At 52.5% G+C, this 16,099-nt stretch overlaps 3 protein-coding genes across 3 annotated transcripts; 2 read left to right on the top strand and 1 right to left on the bottom strand.

The window, feature by feature from the left end:
• The first annotated feature begins 362 nt into the window (after window positions 1-362).
• LOC148112446 (uncharacterized) lies at window positions 363-4,450 on the top strand. The gene is made up of 3 exons (XM_087875741.1): window positions 363-946; window positions 2,061-2,150; window positions 2,237-4,450. Exons 1-3 carry the CDS (start codon window positions 528-530, stop codon window positions 2,355-2,357), a joined length of 630 nt encoding a protein of 209 aa, XP_087731867.1. The 5' UTR covers window positions 363-527; the 3' UTR covers window positions 2,358-4,450.
• C9H2orf68 (chromosome 9 C2orf68 homolog) lies at window positions 3,588-7,490 on the bottom strand. The gene is made up of 4 exons (XM_034430678.3): window positions 7,230-7,490; window positions 6,988-7,103; window positions 5,998-6,155; window positions 3,588-4,322 (listed from the first exon to the last, which is right to left on the bottom strand). The coding sequence occupies exons 1-4, from the start codon at window positions 7,313-7,315 to the stop codon at window positions 4,200-4,202; spliced, it is 483 nt and encodes a 160-aa protein (XP_034286569.2). The 5' UTR covers window positions 7,316-7,490; the 3' UTR covers window positions 3,588-4,199.
• USP39 (ubiquitin specific peptidase 39) lies at window positions 7,225-15,405 on the top strand. Its single transcript, XM_034430680.3, has 13 exons — window positions 7,225-7,762; window positions 8,021-8,090; window positions 9,129-9,223; window positions 9,624-9,760; window positions 10,091-10,243; window positions 10,947-11,172; window positions 11,518-11,595; window positions 12,465-12,532; window positions 12,825-13,013; window positions 13,679-13,821; window positions 14,317-14,452; window positions 14,574-14,660; window positions 14,755-15,405. The coding sequence occupies exons 1-13, from the start codon at window positions 7,564-7,566 to the stop codon at window positions 14,803-14,805; spliced, it is 1,632 nt and encodes a 543-aa protein (XP_034286571.2). The 5' UTR covers window positions 7,225-7,563; the 3' UTR covers window positions 14,806-15,405.
• Window positions 15,406-16,099: the final 694 nt, after the last annotated feature.

The following is a 16,099-nucleotide window of genomic DNA, read 5'->3' on the forward strand; positions in this document are numbered from 1 at the left end:
CGTCGCTCGGCCCCCGTCCAGAAGGCCCCTTCGGCGGGCTCCCCGCTGCCGGCGCCAGGCCCCGCCAGCTCGGCCCGGCCCCGACGCGGGAGGCGCCCCGCCGGCAGAGGCTCCGCGTGGGCGGCGAGACAAGGGCGCGGGAGGCTGGCCGTCCCCCTAGCCGGCTCTCGGAGGAAGGAGGCAGGGATGCCGGGCGGGGGCTCGCTTCCCTTACCGCTCGCCGCCGCCGCCGCCGCCCCTGCCCCTGCCGGACGGAGCGTTGGAGGCCAGGCCGGTCCCGGCCACTTGCTCGCTCGCTCGCTTGCCGCTTTCCCGGCCGGCCGCCCAGCTGACCAGGCGGGGCCCGGGCTGCAGCCGGCGGGGAGGGGGCGCGCGCGGGGCGAGCTGGGAGGAGCCGCCGCCGCTCTCCCGGCCGCGGCCTCGGAGCCGAGCGGGGGTCGGCCGTGGGCTCCGGAGGGGCTCTTGCTCGGCCGGGCAGCCTCGGGGCCGCGCCAGGCAGAAGCTCTCGGGACGCGCCGCGCTCGGCCATGGCGAAGCGGCCTCGGCTGACGGACCGTGGCGGGGCAGGCGAGCCCGGGCCTTGCCGGACCAGGAGCCGGAGCCGGGCCGCTCGGCTGGGGAGGATGGGCTCGGTCGTGGATTGCAGCCTGAGCGTCGTGAGGGGCTGCGCGCGGGTTGGTCGAGAAATCGCCCTCCAGCACTTTGGCTTCTGCGCCGCTTCGGTCGGCCGCTGCCTCGGACTTTCCCCGCAGGGGGACGTGGAGCGCTCGGCCTCTTGGATCCCCTTCGGCCAGCTTCGGCTTCGAGCAAGCGAATGTGGGGCCGCGGCAGCCCCGAGGATGTCCGGGAGGGAGCGCCCCCACGGACCGGCCAAGCAGCCCCGAGCCGGGACTAGGTCTCCTTGTAGAGGAGCTCGAGGTCACTCCTACCCACCCCCCCGAATAAGGTAGGTTGGGGGGAGAAGGAGGGGGGGACCGGTCCCAAGCTGCCCCCCCTCCCCCGGCGCCTAGAGCCGAGCCAGGGGCGCTGCTGCTCGCTCAGGGTGGGGCTTTCCCAGCTGCTTTCAACCCCCGGTCAAAATGTGCTAAAACATGGTTTGTTTATGGGCATCCAACTCAATCAAGTGCCTGTGGGTGGCTTACCGTTCTAAAATTATAAAACAATGTAAACGACATTAAAAAAAATAAAAACTTCCATAAAATAAGTATAAACGGCAGCCCTGGGGACTAATAATGAATAGTGCAGAGGAATAACGGGGCCCTTCCCACCTTCTGAGCCCCACCCAGAGCGCCAAGATTCTTGGGAAAGGCCAACGGGGCCTCTTAGCTGTTCTAATGGGAGGGGGCCATATTCCATCAATCAGGGCCCACAGTAGAAAAGGCCCCACCACTCCGCATTTCGCTGATGGGATTTGCAGCCTGGCTGTTGGATCAGATCGGATGGGTAGAAACTCTTGGAAAAACACCGGCCCTCAGGGAGCCATTACAATCAAAAGTTGTTTCCTTACCGTTTGTGGGAAATGATACAGCAGGAACTTTCATTTTACTCAAAAGTTTGATGTACAACAGGGATGTTTGTGGGCCTGTTCTCTCTCCTGGCATGGGTTGCATAGGGCAAAGAGCAGGAAGTGCCAAGGGAAGGCAATCGATATATTGTATCTCTGGAAACTGACATTAAAGGATGTACCAGATCTGAAGGATCTTGTGGAGTGAAAGTGAGGAAAACCTGCATGGAAGTGGGAAGGTGTATGTTTAATTGTGAACAAAAGGCCTAAAAGGAAGAGCAAAATCTTGCATTGTGGGGGTTTGTGGGGGCACTTCAGTGAATGGTGATAATTGAAACCAAAACCAAATAAAAGGTTTGAGGAAAATTGTGGAGCATTTTGGTGACTGGATTCAGAGGAACAAATTCTATCAAGTGATGTGAATGGATGGATAGAAACTAAAGGAAAAAAACAAGCAAAAGTTATTGGACTTTTCCAAAACTTCAGAAAGGAGCAGAGAGAGATCGACACCACCCAAATCGATTCTTAATACGGGCCTTACATTATTTTGCTTCAGATGCCGAGAAATAAAAGTCCAGGAGGAGGGTGTTAACGAAAAACCAAAAAGGAATCTGGTAGCATTTTTTCCAACATCTTTTATTAAAAGGTGAGAGTTTACGCCTTTCTGTAAATAAATAAAACAATCCCCTCGGATGAGCTTTTTAGAAAAACCACCTATCTGTTTTGCTCCAGGTTCCCCCGGAACACATCCTGGGCCTGGCTGAAGCTGAGGGAGGGACAAATCCTGACTCGGAAACCTCCCAGTCAGGACACTGGCAGCCCTGGAACTCAATCACCTGATTTCCTAGGCTGATTTGAACTGCGAAGGCTTTTCCCAAATTCTACCCTTCTGGAGATCTCCTAAGCCCCTTAGATTTTTTTTTTTTTGTAACCTTGATACAAAGACAAATTCCTAATGTATCAGTGACTGTTCTGGGAAGGAATCTAGCCCAAATGTTTCTTCTTCGAGGGAGGCGGCTTGGTAGTAGGATTACTGAATAGAATGACTCCTTTTCAGTGCCCATGGCCCCAAATGGCAAGTGTGCATGGAGGCAGGGATGCTCTGGGGGGGGGGGGGCAGGTAGGAGTGTTCTGTTCACCCCAGGGGAGTCCAGCCTTGTAACTTTTCTTTGTCCTTTTAAGCTCTAGATCAGTGATGGCTACTAACCTTTTTGCCATCACGTGCCAAAAACGTGAGGATGGGGGTGGGTTTGCATTCGCGTGTGCCCACACCCATAATTCAGTGACACTCCGCACCCCCACACATCTGCACGTGACCCCCTGTGCTACCCCCACTTTTGGCACATGATGGCAAAAAGGTTAACCAATAGGCCCGGTTGGTCCATTATTTGCCCTCCCCAGACTCCAGAGGCTTTCTTGGAGCCTGGGGAGGGTGAAAACAGCCTTCTCCATCCCCACCAGAGGTCCTCCGGAAGCCGGAAACGGCCCATTTCCTGACTTCCAGTGGGCCTGGAAGGCTCAAAAATCAGCTGGCCGGGGCACACATGCGCGCTGGAGCTGAGCTAGGGCAACACTCGCATGCCCACAGATATGGCTCCGCGTTCCATAGGTTCGCCATCAGGGCTCTAGATGGTCTGGGAGGAAACTGGCTATTTAGATCTATTCTAATTCAGGTTTTGGAATGAAAAATTATTTGTGTGGGAGTTGAACCCTGCTGTTCTGCCAAAAGTCTCAGGGGTTTTGGATGCCATTAGTGATGTCCTTCACAGGTCAATCCCTAAATCAGTTTCCTTTTTTGTAGCTCAGTGTGTTGTGTCTGTTCCTGAATAGGATTATTTCCCAGAATTACACAAGAATGTAAATGCAGTCCTTTTCAAAGAAGCAGAGTTCAATTCTGGATCTTCTGCCTCCTCCCTGCATTGTTAACTGACTCGAGAACCTTATCCTGGGGCAGGAAGAGCAGGGACAACAGCGCCTTCTTAAGCACCAACAATGTTTAGTCAACAAAGGGGTCGGGTAGGTTTTCACGCAACTCCACAAACATTCAGAACAAATTCCTGCACCAAAGAACTATCACGGAAGAGCAGGTTCTAGGTCTTTATTTACAACCCTGTGCCACATTTCTGAGAACCTTTGCTGGCAGGAAGAGGGCAAGGCAACGACCTCCAAGAGAGCCCTGCTGGTTCCCATCCTCCCCACCCCACCCTTGGGTCAGCCCAGCGGTCTACTTTCTGCACGAGGAAAGGTCCTTCTGGCTGATCTACCAAAAAGCTGCACATCTAGACAAGGGAGCAGCTCCCTTCAATAACCAATTCACAGCAGCCGCCTCTACCCTCAGCATAATCCAAGACCCTGAGAAGTTGGGTCAGGCAGCTGGCAACACCCTGCTGCCTCCGCCTGGCTCTGGCATCCAAGCAAACAGCAGGCTCGACTTGGATGTTTGCAAGAGGGGGAGGGAGAGGCAGACCACTACGATACAGAGCCAGCCAGCAAGTCTGGGTTGCAACAATTTGGCTCGCTTTCTTTTGGGGCAGCTCTGTCAAAGGATGGGCTGTAGGGATTTGCTTCCTTCTGCCACTGCTCCTGATGGTACCCTTGAGCAGCATAAGAGGAGCCCCCAAGCCTGGTCCTGTGTGCTGGTAAGCAGGCCCAGCGCCATTTCCCCTAAAGCATTTCTCAATCCCTGCAACGGCTCTCAGCGCTTCACTCGCCGCTTCTCCAATTCCTCTTGTACTCGTTGCCGAAGGGCCTCGTGCAAAGCTGGCTCCAGCTGATTCTGGGCACTGACCTTCTCCACCACTTCTTCGGGGTCATTGTCCTGGACCAAGAAGCAAAAGAATCCATGAGGAAACACCCTGCTCAGATGGCCAAGCGTAAGCGCTCCTAAGCAACTCTTTTGGGATTATAAAACACACTTTCATAAAGCTTCCAGGAGCTTAATATATACCTTTCAGTCTTTTTAGAGGTAAACAATGAAAATGGATGGTTTTGTTACCAAACCTCACTGGTGGAAACTTCAAGTTGGGTTGGTCACAAAAAGGGGACTCGCTTGCTTTACTGCCAGCTTGCTGCTTTTAATTTAAAAAGCAAAAAACCCAAACACAGCAGTGGAATAATAAAAGCTTGATGGAAAGTAAGAAAAAATCCATTTACTGTCAGGAAATATAATATATATACAGCAGCAGCAGTTTTGTCCAAATGCTTCCTAAAACCAGCAGTTCTTAGCTAAGAGCTGAAAACTCCCATTTCTAAAATGACTCTACTCCCAAGAGGCAGTTCAGCAATGGGGTCAAACCAGATGCAAGCTGGTTCCAAAATGCTAATTTAAAAAACGGATGTGCTGTTCACCTGATGACTGAAACAACACAGCAAAAATATTAGCTCCCTTTAAAAATCAAAAAACACAGCTGTGGCCTTTAAAAGGGAAAGTAGTGTTTTAATGCTCCTCTTAAAATGTAGTGAGAAAGCTGACCCCCCCCCCTTCCCCATTGGCCAGTCCTTCCATGTCCAATATATCCAGGAGAGGCCCACAGGAGGAGCTGGTCTAAGAACTGGGAGTACAACGCTATAAAAGTGGTTTGAGCGTGCACCCTTTTTCCACCATCATGAAGTCCTGACTTTGGTTTGGAAGACAGTTCACAACCTGTGAGATTACCTGGGCATGCGGAACCCCGGGAGGTCCACATCATCACACTGCTGTGTTCAAGGGCTGCCCCCCAACCATAATCCAGCCAAAATCTGAGTCTCGAAAGCCACGTCCTTCCCCTCAAGTACAAAGGCCGACGAAGGGCTCGCATTGCTGCTGGTGGGTCGGGGCTGGTTGTGACAGGCCCCAAAGTGGTCTTTGGTTTTACTAAGAATATTCTGGGGGGCTTCATTTGGTTTGTCTACTACGCTGACGCCATGTAGTTTGCTGTAATAGTCTTTTGGGGGTTTCTGAGACCGTTCAATCCTGAGCTACAAATATTCACTAGAGGAACATTCATTATATGTAACCGTTTAATTGTTTAATATTTATTACCCATTTTTGCAAAACCTGCTTGAATAGTATGCCCGTGGTGCCATTGAGGACGGGACCGTTCCAGCCAATGCAGCGTTGAAAACACAAAGTGGCCAGGAAAATAAAAAATCAGTCTTGGGTTCTGCTATGGAGTTCCCCGAGTTTTGCCCAGAGAGTAGCCTTTCCAAGCATTCAAGCTATCTGATCTTTAGCACAATCGGTAGAAACAACAACAATGCACTAAAATGACCGAAGCCCGGCTGGCCTTGAGCTGCCCAGAGAGCATCTGGAGGCTCCTCCTAAGCCAGCCAGCCAAACCTTCTCCTGCCCAGCCTATCCCAGGCTCATCCGCACTGAAGGATAGGAAAAGGGGGGGGGGGGGTTTGGCAGCACCCCCGGAAGAGCGAGGGGGCCCTGGGGCGCTTCAGCTGAGGCAGCGGAGGGGAACCGGGCAGCGGCCGAAACTGCGGCTCCTCCTCGCCCGCCCACCTACCTGGTAGACCACCACCGAGGTGACCTGGCCGCCGTCAGCCTCGTACTCCAGGCAGAAGAGGGCCGGGCCACGGGGGCACCGCTCGCGGCTGCTGGAGCTGCTCCCGCTCGACGCCTCCGACTCGCCCTCAACGCCGCCCGGGACTGCTCCGGCTGCGCCTGCGAGGCAGACAGAAAGAGAGAGAGAGGGATGGAGAGGGAGAAGAAGAGAGGGATGGAGGGAGAGAAGGAAAGGGAGAGGGAGAGAGGGATGGAGAGGGAGAAGGAGAAGAGGGGGTGGAGAGAAGGAAAGAGAGAGGGATGGAGTTAGAGAAGGAGAGAGGAGAGAGAAGGAGGGAGAGAGAAGAAGAGAGAGAAGGAGAGGGGGTGGAGAGAAGGAAAGAGAGAGGGATGGAGTTAGAGGAGAGAGGAGAGAGAAGGAGAGAGAGAGATGGAGAGAGAGAAGGAGGGAGAGAGAGAGAGAGAGATGGAGAGAGGGAGAAGGAAAGAGGGATGGAGAGAGGGAGAGGGATGGAGAAGGAGAAGAGAGGGGGTGGAGAGAAGGAAAGAGAGAGGGATGGAGTTAGAGAAGGAGAGAGGAGAGAGAAGGAGGGAGAGAGGAGAGAAAGAGGGATGGAGAGAGAGAAAGAGAGGGAGAAGGAAAGAGGGATGGAGAGGGAGAGGGATGGAGAAGGAGAAGAGAGGGGGTGGAGAGAAGGAAAGAGAGGGATGGAGTTAGAGAAAGAGAAAGGAAAGAGAGAGATGGAGAGAGGGAGAGAGAGAAGGAAAGGGAGAGGGAGAGAGGGATGGAGAGGGAGAAGGAGAAGAGGGGGTGGAGAGAAGGAAAGAGAGAGGGATGGAGTTAGAGGAGAGAGGAGAGAGAGAAGGAGAGAGAGGGATGGAGTTAGAGAAGGAGGGAGAGAGAGAGAGAGAGATGGAGAGAGGGAGAAGGAGAGGGAGGGAAAGGGGGAGCCAGGGGGACCCTCCAACGGCCACCGACCACTGGACTCACCTCTGCGGCCGGCGCGGTAGACCTGCTGGTCGGGCCTGCGGGGCCGGGGGGGCGCGGGCGTCAGCCTCCGCCGCAGCTGCTCCTTGGCCTGCTTCACCTGCCGGTCGTAGTCGTCCCTGCGCGGAAGGGAAGAGCCGGTGGGAGCAGCCCCTCCCCCTCCCTCCCCCGCCCCTCCCCTTCCCCCCATGGGGTCTCAGCGCCCCCCCCGGACTCCCCCTCCCCTCCCGCCTCCCCCGGCCCACCTGGCGATCTGGTTGCGCCGGATGTGCCGCACGAAGCCGTGGCTCATGTCCAGCCGCCCGCCCGGTTGGCAGCGCCCCGCGTCCATCGGCGCCCGCTCCGGCCAGGCCCTGCGCCTCCCCCGACCGGCCGCCAGGGGGCCCCCCCCGCGCACGCACGCACGCCCCCGCCCCCCCCCGCCCCGGACCCACGTGTGTCGTTGTGGGGGGGCGGGGTCGGGGGAGTGGCGGAAACGGGGCTGCAACGCGGGAGTCCGCCAGCAGGGGGGCGGGGGTTGTCGCTCTCCTCTCGTGACGACATCAGGGCGCGCCGAGCGTCGCCTTGGCGCCCGCGGAGATGGCGGCGCGCGTCAAGCGGGAGCCTCGCAGCCCCCAGCCGTGGCCGGGCTGTCCGACGGTCGCGCCTCGCGCAGCGGCGGGCTGGTCGCGGGTGAAGCGGGAGCCCGCCGAGGAGGTCGCCATCAAGCAGGAGCCCGAGGAGCCGGAGGAGGAGGAAGAGGAGGAGGAGGGCGGCGGCGGAGGCGCGGAGCCCACAGGTGGCGACCAAGGAGAGGGACCGCTGAGGGCGCCACGGTCGCTTCCCGGGGGGGGGGCCTCTGAGGCGGCTGAGGCGGGCGGGGAGCGAGCCCGTCCTGGCCGCCAGCAGGGAATCCCCGGCGGAGTGGGTCCTGTGGGGGAGATGGCGGCACAAACGTCCCATAAGGGAAAATGAGCGATTCCTCCCTTCCATTCCCATCTCGCACCTTTCTTTCCGTCCCCACGCTAAGCCTCTCTGCTTTATTTCCCTTTTTCAGTCAAGTACGGTCGATTTGATCCAGAAGATCGCCGGAGCCGGCATTGTCCCTACCTGGACACCATAAACAAGTCAGTGTCAAAATGAAATTGTGTTGGGGGGGAAATCAGTGAATGAATAATGGTACAAAGAAAGGAGTCAATGCAGAGACTCAACAAACACATCAGGAACCTGTTGGTAGGACGGCCAGTTGGTGTCCCATCTGAAGCCTCCCCTGGCAAAAGGTTCCCGTGAAGGGCTGGGAAAAGCACTCCTGGGTCGCCCCCTCCCCCAAATGCCTCGGCCCATCCCTGACTATCCCTTTTCTGTGGCAGAGATTCCTCAGACAATGAGGGAAACATCTCTGGTCTGGCCCCACCGCCCAGTCCCTGCAGTTACTTCCCTGTGGTTCTCCCTCCTTTCTCCCTTCCTCCTCCCTGGCCTGTCACTCCAGAGCTGGGGAAAGGGCTCTCTTGGCTAGAGAGTGGAGCCTAAGAACTCCTGAGCCCCCTGAGTGGGACGCCCACACTGGGATGTTCTGCCTTCATCCAGGAAAGTCTCTGCTTCTGGGTTGGCATCAGAGGCTGAGGGTTTTATTTCCACCTTCCCAGATTTTAGAGAATCAAATGTTTGTGTAAATGGAAACAATTTTTTTTCTCTTAAGAATATGTTTCTTGTGAACAAAGGTTCCTTTCTTATGCAGACACAAATTAAAGAATCTGAAGTAGGCAAGGATCCTTGAGAGTGGCACAAGTTTATAGAATAGCAGGATTATATATAGAACCTAATACAATATTATTTCCAGTTTTTATTTTAAGAAAAGAAGTCGTTGGGAGAAAAAAAATCTAGTTTTCGTCTCACAGCTTTGAATCTTTCCTCCTCCTCCTCTTTGGCAGAAAAAAACAATGTTTTACTACATGAAATACTAAGATGAGACAGGAAAGGTCATCCCTAATTTAAAAATAGTGGACCCGCCACCGTGAGGCAGTGATAGGGACGGTATTTTGTTCCTCTACATCTACGATCAGGTCCTAGAGTTTCCCTCTAATGCATTATTTGCATATCCTAAATTGATTGGCATGGTATTGATAGTTGTGTGTTGTTAAGAATCCCATCTTGTGCCACTGCAGGAGTGTCCTGGATTTTGACTTTGAGAAGCTGTGTTCGATCTCACTCTCGCATATCAATGTCTATGCTTGCTTGGTGTGTGGGAAATATTTCCAGGGTAAGCCTGTTTCAGTCCCTTCTCTTTTTCGATAGTTGGCATAGGAACACACATGTGATTCTTGATCAGCCTAGTAGAAAAATTTTGTGCATACATACCTGAGGGGTGGTGGTCTTGCCTCACCTTGATGAGCTTAATCTGGAGCAGGTATTACAGCTGATCTCTGACATAATAGGCATGAATGAGAGATCAGCACTTGAAATGCAGCCTCTCCCATCCTTTTCCATAAGGGCTGACAGATCAAAATATTGTAGGGCTATCAGCAGCCTTGGCCGGCTGACACTAATAATTGATTCCCCCTCAAAGACATGACTCCCTCCCTCCCTCCCTTCCTGCTTGTGGTGCACATGGTAGGCAGTTCTTGCTCATGGGGTTGCTCTGCCTCCTGTCTTCTCCACAGGTCGTGGCTTGAAGTCCCATGCTTACATTCACAGTGTCCAGTTCAGTCATCATGTGTTCCTCAACCTTCACACCTTGAAGTTTTATTGCCTGCCGGACAACTATGAGATCATTGACTCTTCTCTTGAGGATATCACTGTAGGTGGCTTTCTGGTGAAGGGTGGAGGGGAGAGGTGGGAATACCCAGCTCAGCTCAGCTCTTAATATTTAAAATGTCCCTTCTCAGACTTTCACCCCACCATCTATTGCTGCAGAAGGGCAGCAGAGGGGAGGTTCTTAACCCCTCTCCAAACCTAGAGTTCATGTCCAGGATTGTAATGCTGCATTTCTACATTCTAAACTGTTAAGACCTATTTACCCTCTGAGGAGAGCCAAACCGGGATGTGCTGATTGACCCCTCAGTGTGGCCTGGGCTAAGGCTTCCAGCAGGCCGTCTCCCTCTCTTGCTTCTTCTCTCCCCTTTTCCAGTATGTACTGAAGCCAACCTTCGCCAAGCAGCACATCACCAATTTGGACAGGCAGGCCAAGCTCTCCCGGGCCTACGATGGCACCACATACCTTCCGGGCATTGTGGGGTTGAATAACATCAAAGCCAACGACTATGCCAATGCAGTTCTCCAGGTACTGTGCCGTCTTTGAAGTGAAGAATAGTAGGAAAATCCACTGCCCCCCGCTCCTCAGTATGATACAGTACAGCACAATACAATGCAATACAATACAGGTAGGCCTTGTTTAGTGACTGCCTCGTTTAGTGACCATTCACAGTTAAGATGGTGATGAAAAAGTAACTTTATGACCAGTCCTCACATTTATGACCTTGACAGGTCTGAAAAACAAAGGAAAGCAGAAGGAAGATCATAAACACTTAGAAACCGCTTTGCTTAACCGAATCATAGAGTTGGAAGGCATCTTGGATGTCTTCTAGTCCAACTGCCAGCTCAAGCAGGAGACCTTATATCATTGCAGACAAATGGCTCTCCAGCCTCTTCTTAAAAACATCATTGTGTGTTTTGTCACCAATTGCACTTATTTATTTGTTAAATTTATTTCCCATCTGTGGGGCTACTTTAGACCGCTTATGAGAATAAAAGGGAAAGTGAAAAGTGTAAACAGAACAAAAGTAAAATAATAGAACCATAAAATAAACAATGATAAAGGAACACAACACACGTACATCAATATGATAACAAAAGATGGACGGGTGGAGATCAGAGCTGGGGGTGGGTGGGGGTGGAGGCCACAGCCAGCAATCACCCCCAGCCTGGAACTTCCCCATTGAGTGCCCAGGCTTCATTATTGTTTTCTATTTGTGTGTGTCATGTAGGCGTTGTCAAACGTCCCGCCCCTGCGGAATTACTTTCTGGAGGAAGAGAATTACAAGAATATTAAGCGTCCTCCAGGGGATATCATGTTTCTGCTAGTTCAGAGGTTTGGAGAGCTGATGAGGAAGCTGTGGAACCCCCGGAACTTCAAGGCTCACGTCTCTCCCCATGAGATGCTGCAAGCTGTGGTTCTGTGCAGTAAGAAGAACTTCCAGATCACCAAGCAGGGTAAGAGACTGGAGAGAAGTTCTGCGGCTGAAAAGAACAGCCGGGAAATATCCATGTTGATTTCTCAGTAGAACCGTGAACTGGGCCATCTGGTCATAGCGAGCACATAACCATTATGCATCTGAATCTGGAGTATTCACCATCGGGATATCTAGATCCATGAAGGGCAGCAAAGGGCTGTTGAGGGCGTCAGTAAGGGGAGGGGAACAATACTCCTCCACGCATGATCCCCTCTTGAAAAGCTTTAAACCTGGTGTGAAGGTTCTGCTTTAATCGTGGAGCCTAGAGGGAGGTTATAGTGATATAGCTCCCTTTCATGGCCTCTGCCCTTCTCTCCCTTGGCAGGTGATGGCGTTGACTTTCTTTCCTGGTTCCTGAATGCCTTGCACTCTGCTCTTGGGGGCACAAAGAAGAAGAAAAAGAGTAAGTGAAAGGCGTCGATGCCTCTGATAAGTTATGTAGCCTTTGGTAAGACCACATCAAGCTTCAGGGTTTTGAATGAAGCCCTCCTCAAAGCAGCTTCCTGAGGGAATCATGACCCTCTCAGAGTTACCCCAGAGACGATCTGCCTTCAGCTAGGTTGAAAGAAGCTTTCCAATGCAGGGATGACCAAGGAATCTTGACAGTATGACTGCCTTAGTGCATTAGAGCTTTCCGGGGGTGCTGCCTCGGCCACCCCTCCAAGGCCGAAGGGGAAGAACTCCTGGCTGATGCTTCTTGAGGCAGAAGAACCATAGCATTGTCTGCTACCAGCCCTTGCTGGCCAGAAGTCTCAGCCAGCTCATCGTGGGAGAGACGAGCCGGTATCGCCCTCCACTTGCTTCTCTCCATTTCACCATTCAGCTCAAAATCCCTCAGGACCCCTGGCCTTCCAGTTGTTTTTCTCTCTTCCTCCTGTCGAGCTCCCCAAGCAGACGTTCTCTGCCCATTTAGTGGAGAAGCACGCATGAACTAATCTATCCCCTTGCATTGGTCATATGTTAATTATCAGTCTCTGGCCCTTCGAACCTTTTCATACCCCGGACGGGGTTATTGTGAGAATTGCCTCTCTCTAATTCACCCTGCCTGAGCCTCCTCTAGGACCCCATTTGTGGACCAGGGCAAAGCCGCCTTTGGGGAGGTTCTGGCAACTGGGAAACACAATCTATTTCTCTCTGTTTGTTCACATAGACTGTTACAAATAAATGTCTTCGCACTTTAAAAAAAAAATCTGTAGTCAATGTAGAAAATGTTGGAAATCTGTTGATGAAAAACATGGAATATAGGACTGTTCTCTCCCCTCTGGTTTGCAGCCATAGTAACCGATGTCTTTCAAGGCTCCATGCGGATATTCACCAAGAAATTACCACACCCTGATCTGGTGAGTTGGGGGCCTAGTTGCCTTTTTTGCCCGAAAAAGAAGAGAACGCAGGGGAAGAACACCTGAAGTGAAGAAGATGAATGCTTACCTTTGCTAGGATAGTTAAATGAGAACCTCAGCTATCCATTGGCATGCTGGAAGTTGAATCTTACACTTGGGCACTTGACCCCACGAAAAGGCCCTTTGGCCTGTCCAGCCGCCCCACCCCACTCCATCACTTCAAGTGTCTCTGGGGCAGGCCCGGATTTCTTCGCCTTTTGCTTATTCGGCTGATGGTGTTGCTCTGTTCTAGCCTGCAGAAGAAAAGGAGCAGCTGCTCCAGAACGATGAGTATCAAGAAAAAATGGTGGAGTCCACTTTCATGTACCTGACCCTGGATCTCCCCACCGCCCCGCTCTACAAGGATGAGAAGGAACAGCTCATCATCCCACAAGTTCCGCTTTTCAACATATTGGCCAAGTTTAATGGGATCATGGAAAAGGTAACTCCTCTGCTTTGCCATCTATTGGGCACGTTACGGGCTCCAAAAGCCCCAACTGGGACCGAGCCCCGGTTTTGGCAGGCAGCCCCAGCGGTCTCGGCTGGCTTAGCTCTACAAACGCAAACCTTGCGTGGAGTGGATGTCTCCCATTTTCTTGATTGGGTGGGAAGGGAAGGGCCTCATCCCCACGGAGCAGCCTTTTCCATGCAGGCAGGGAGACCAAGGATCCTTTATCCAAAGGGCTTCAGTCCCTTTGCTGGATCACGAAATCTCTCCCCTTCCTTGGAGGGAAAGAGAGCCGATGAGCAGGGGGCCTGGGTCCTCCTGGCTGCCTCCATTGCTGCATGTGGCTCCCATCTAGACCTGTCCTAAACAGGGCATGGATTGACCGAAGGGGGCTTCTGGACACTGGTGAGGGCAGCACCTGGCCTGTGCCCTGTCCCGTTAATATTACACGGCTGAGTTCATATGTTCCTGGGATACAAGACAATAATCGGCTGTATTTAAAAGGGTCTTGAGCTGGAGAGGTAGCAGCTGTTGCCTAGTGTTGACAACTAGACCCTGATGCTTGCTGGCCATAAACAAACTAAGGAAAATAGTCGTACTTTAACCAAAGGTGTTTCAGCTTCCCTGGGAAAGTGAAAAACAATCTTTTTGCCCTTCAGGAATACAAGACATACAAGGAGAACTTCCTGAAGCGCTTCCAGCTCACCAAGCTGCCTCCTTACCTTATTTTCTGCATCAAGAGGTTCACCAAGAACAACTTCTTTGTGGAAAAGAATCCCACCATTGTCAACTTCCCCATCACGTATGTGTGGCCCTTCTCCAGAAGAAACGGCGCTGCCTTGGCAAATGCCGGAGGCCGATGTTGGGATTTGAAAGGCCAGATGGGTGGGAGACTCAGAGCCATGCAGATCAGTCCTTAGAGGAACCGTTGGGTGTTCCCGGTCGATCCGATGGCTGAAAGGGGCAGGCTAAGTGCCAGCAGAGGGCCTCTTCCAAGGGACTTTTTGGGACTTTTGAAAAGGAGGCCAGTCAGCAGGGCTGCATTGACCCCGGTCTGCCTCTAGGAATTCCCCCCCCCCCCGGGTTTTAGGCCTGCATTTTGTTGTAGCAGTGAGAAATCACAGACACCAAAGACGATGGAAGGCTTAGTGGCAGAGACATGCATGTTGCCTTAGCGTCAACATGTCAGAAGCGCTCTACCCCCTGAAGCCAGTTCCACTTCTCTGGAGGGCCACAAGGGAAGAGGATCCTGAGAGATTTGGTCCTCAGAGCCTTCATGGTGATTTTTCTGCTGCAGGAACGTAGATCTCCGGGAATACCTGTCTGAGGAAGTGCAGGCAGTGCACAAGAACACCATCTATGACCTCATTGCAAACATCGTGCATGATGGGAAGCCTACGGAAGGGGCCTACCGGATCCATGTGTTGCATCACGTGAGTTTTTGCCTTCCCCTAAGGATTGCCCTGCCAGCCTTCAGCCCTGGGCGCCGAGTCACCCCGGGCTCTCCCTCTTGTTCGTGGGCGATGACCTCTGACTTGGACGGGACTCTTGCAGGGCACGGGCAAGTGGTATGAGCTGCAGGACTTGCAGGTGACCGATATTCTCCCCCAGATGATCACGCTGTCTGAGGCTTACATCCAGGTGAGTGCTTGGTCTTTCCTCTGCCGCCCACCGAAAACCACAGGGCTAGGAGCGGGCCCTCTCTTCCTAATACGAGTTGACTTCATTTCAATAGATCTGGAAAAGGAGGGACAGCCAAGAAGAGAGCCACCAACAAGGAACGTGAAGGAGGAACTGTGTGCGGAACAGGCCCGGCTGAGGCTGGAGCATTGCTGCAAAGACCGGTTGTTGCCTGGGTCCTTTGGAGAAGCCTCTCCTTGCCTTCAGTTTTCTTTCTGCAACTGGAGAGGTCCTTGCTGGCACTTTGGTCCTGATGCAACCCAGCAAACGGCTCCTCTGGGCACCAGAAGTACAACCCTGTTTCATCCTCCATTTGGAGGTGGTCTTGCAGGGAGACGGGCGCTTCTGCTCCTCTCTGGGCATTAGACATGCATGCTGGTTTTCTCTCCCCCCCCTGCCCCCACCCCTGCTGTTCTCCTGCTCTCCTTCCCTCCCTGCCCCCAGGGAAGGCGTGATTCAAACCAGGCATCCCATCCACAGAGGGTTTTTGTTAGACGCATTCATATTGTTTAGATGCTGCCTTTGGTTATACGGGAACAAATTCTTTGGAGATACGCGGAAACTGGGGGAAAATCCAAACAGCCACATAATGGAGTAGTTAACCATCTAGCAAGAGCTTCTTCACCAGGGGAGGAAGGCCTCCTGGGGGTGCTCCAATTGTAAAACCTGACCTACCAGGAAAATAATACACTCCAATTGGAAGACCCACACTGGTTGCTTGTTATTCTCTCAGCAAAATTTAGGGGGGTTGTGTTAAATGTTTCCTCTCCTGAATGATTACCTGAAGGACTGTGTAACTCGAGGATGCCTGAACAGGGAGGTGGGGGGGGGGTGGGAATCATATAAGATGCCAGCATGTCTAAAGTTGATTTGACCAGCCCTTGGGATAAGGAGATGGCTATAAATCAAATAAATGATGTTTAATCACTCTCCTGCTTTCTCAGGAAATGGGTGGGAGATGAGCAGATGCACAGTTCCAGCCTTACATTGGCGCATCTCTGAGAGATAAATTCATATTTTTATTACTAATAAAAGAGGGCTCTGCTGTTCTTGCTTAGTTTCCAAGGTTCAGTAATCCCTTTTTTCTGATTGACGAGAGTGTTCCTTGGTTGTGTGCTTGGATGTTCAGGGCTTGACAGTACTGAAGCACAAAGGCAGAACTTGTCTTGCTGCAGCTGTGCAATCCTAGAAAACGACACAGCTCCTTTAAGGAGTTGGAGGGTGCTTGGCTCTGTTCCAAATTGATTCCAAGCCACTGCATGACCATATCCTTTATTACCCTCCCCAAAATATTTCTAATTTCTAATATTAGCGTGGTGGAATTCTCAGTGGTGTCTCAATGGATAAAAAAAGCCTCAAGAATTCTCATGTGATAAAAGTAAGGTATAGACTGTCTTTGA

Source organism: Pantherophis guttatus, chromosome 9 (genome assembly GCF_059756535.1).
Source record: "Pantherophis guttatus breed Tessera chromosome 9, ASM5975653v1, whole genome shotgun sequence".
Taxonomy (NCBI): Eukaryota; Metazoa; Chordata; class Lepidosauria; order Squamata; family Colubridae; genus Pantherophis; species Pantherophis guttatus.

Bases quoted from the DNA above. Each gene is read 5' to 3' on its own strand.
- LOC148112446 (XM_087875741.1), top strand. From the start codon at position 528: ATGGCGAAGCGGCCTCGGCTGACGGACCGTGGCGGGGCAGGCGAGCCC. The intron at 947-2,060 runs GTAGGTTGGGGG...ATTTTGCTTCAG, and splicing joins TACCCACCCCCCCGAATAAG to ATGCCGAGAAATAAAAGTCC. The intron at 2,151-2,236 runs GTGAGAGTTTAC...GTTTTGCTCCAG, and splicing joins CCAACATCTTTTATTAAAAG to GTTCCCCCGGAACACATCCT.
- C9H2orf68 (XM_034430678.3), bottom strand. From the start codon at position 7,315: ATGGACGCGGGGCGCTGCCAACCGGGCGGGCGGCTGGACATGAGCCAC. The intron at 7,104-7,229 runs GTGGGCCGGGGG...CCTTCCGCGCAG, and splicing joins CGGCGCAACCAGATCGCCAG to GGACGACTACGACCGGCAGG. The intron at 6,156-6,987 runs GTGAGTCCAGTG...TCTGCCTCGCAG, and splicing joins CTACCGCGCCGGCCGCAGAG to GCGCAGCCGGAGCAGTCCCG.
- USP39 (XM_034430680.3), top strand. From the start codon at position 7,564: ATGGCGGCGCGCGTCAAGCGGGAGCCTCGCAGCCCCCAGCCGTGGCCG. The intron at 11,173-11,517 runs GTAAGAGACTGG...CTCCCTTGGCAG, and splicing joins CTTCCAGATCACCAAGCAGG to GTGATGGCGTTGACTTTCTT. The intron at 13,822-14,316 runs GTATGTGTGGCC...TTTCTGCTGCAG, and splicing joins ATTGTCAACTTCCCCATCAC to GAACGTAGATCTCCGGGAAT.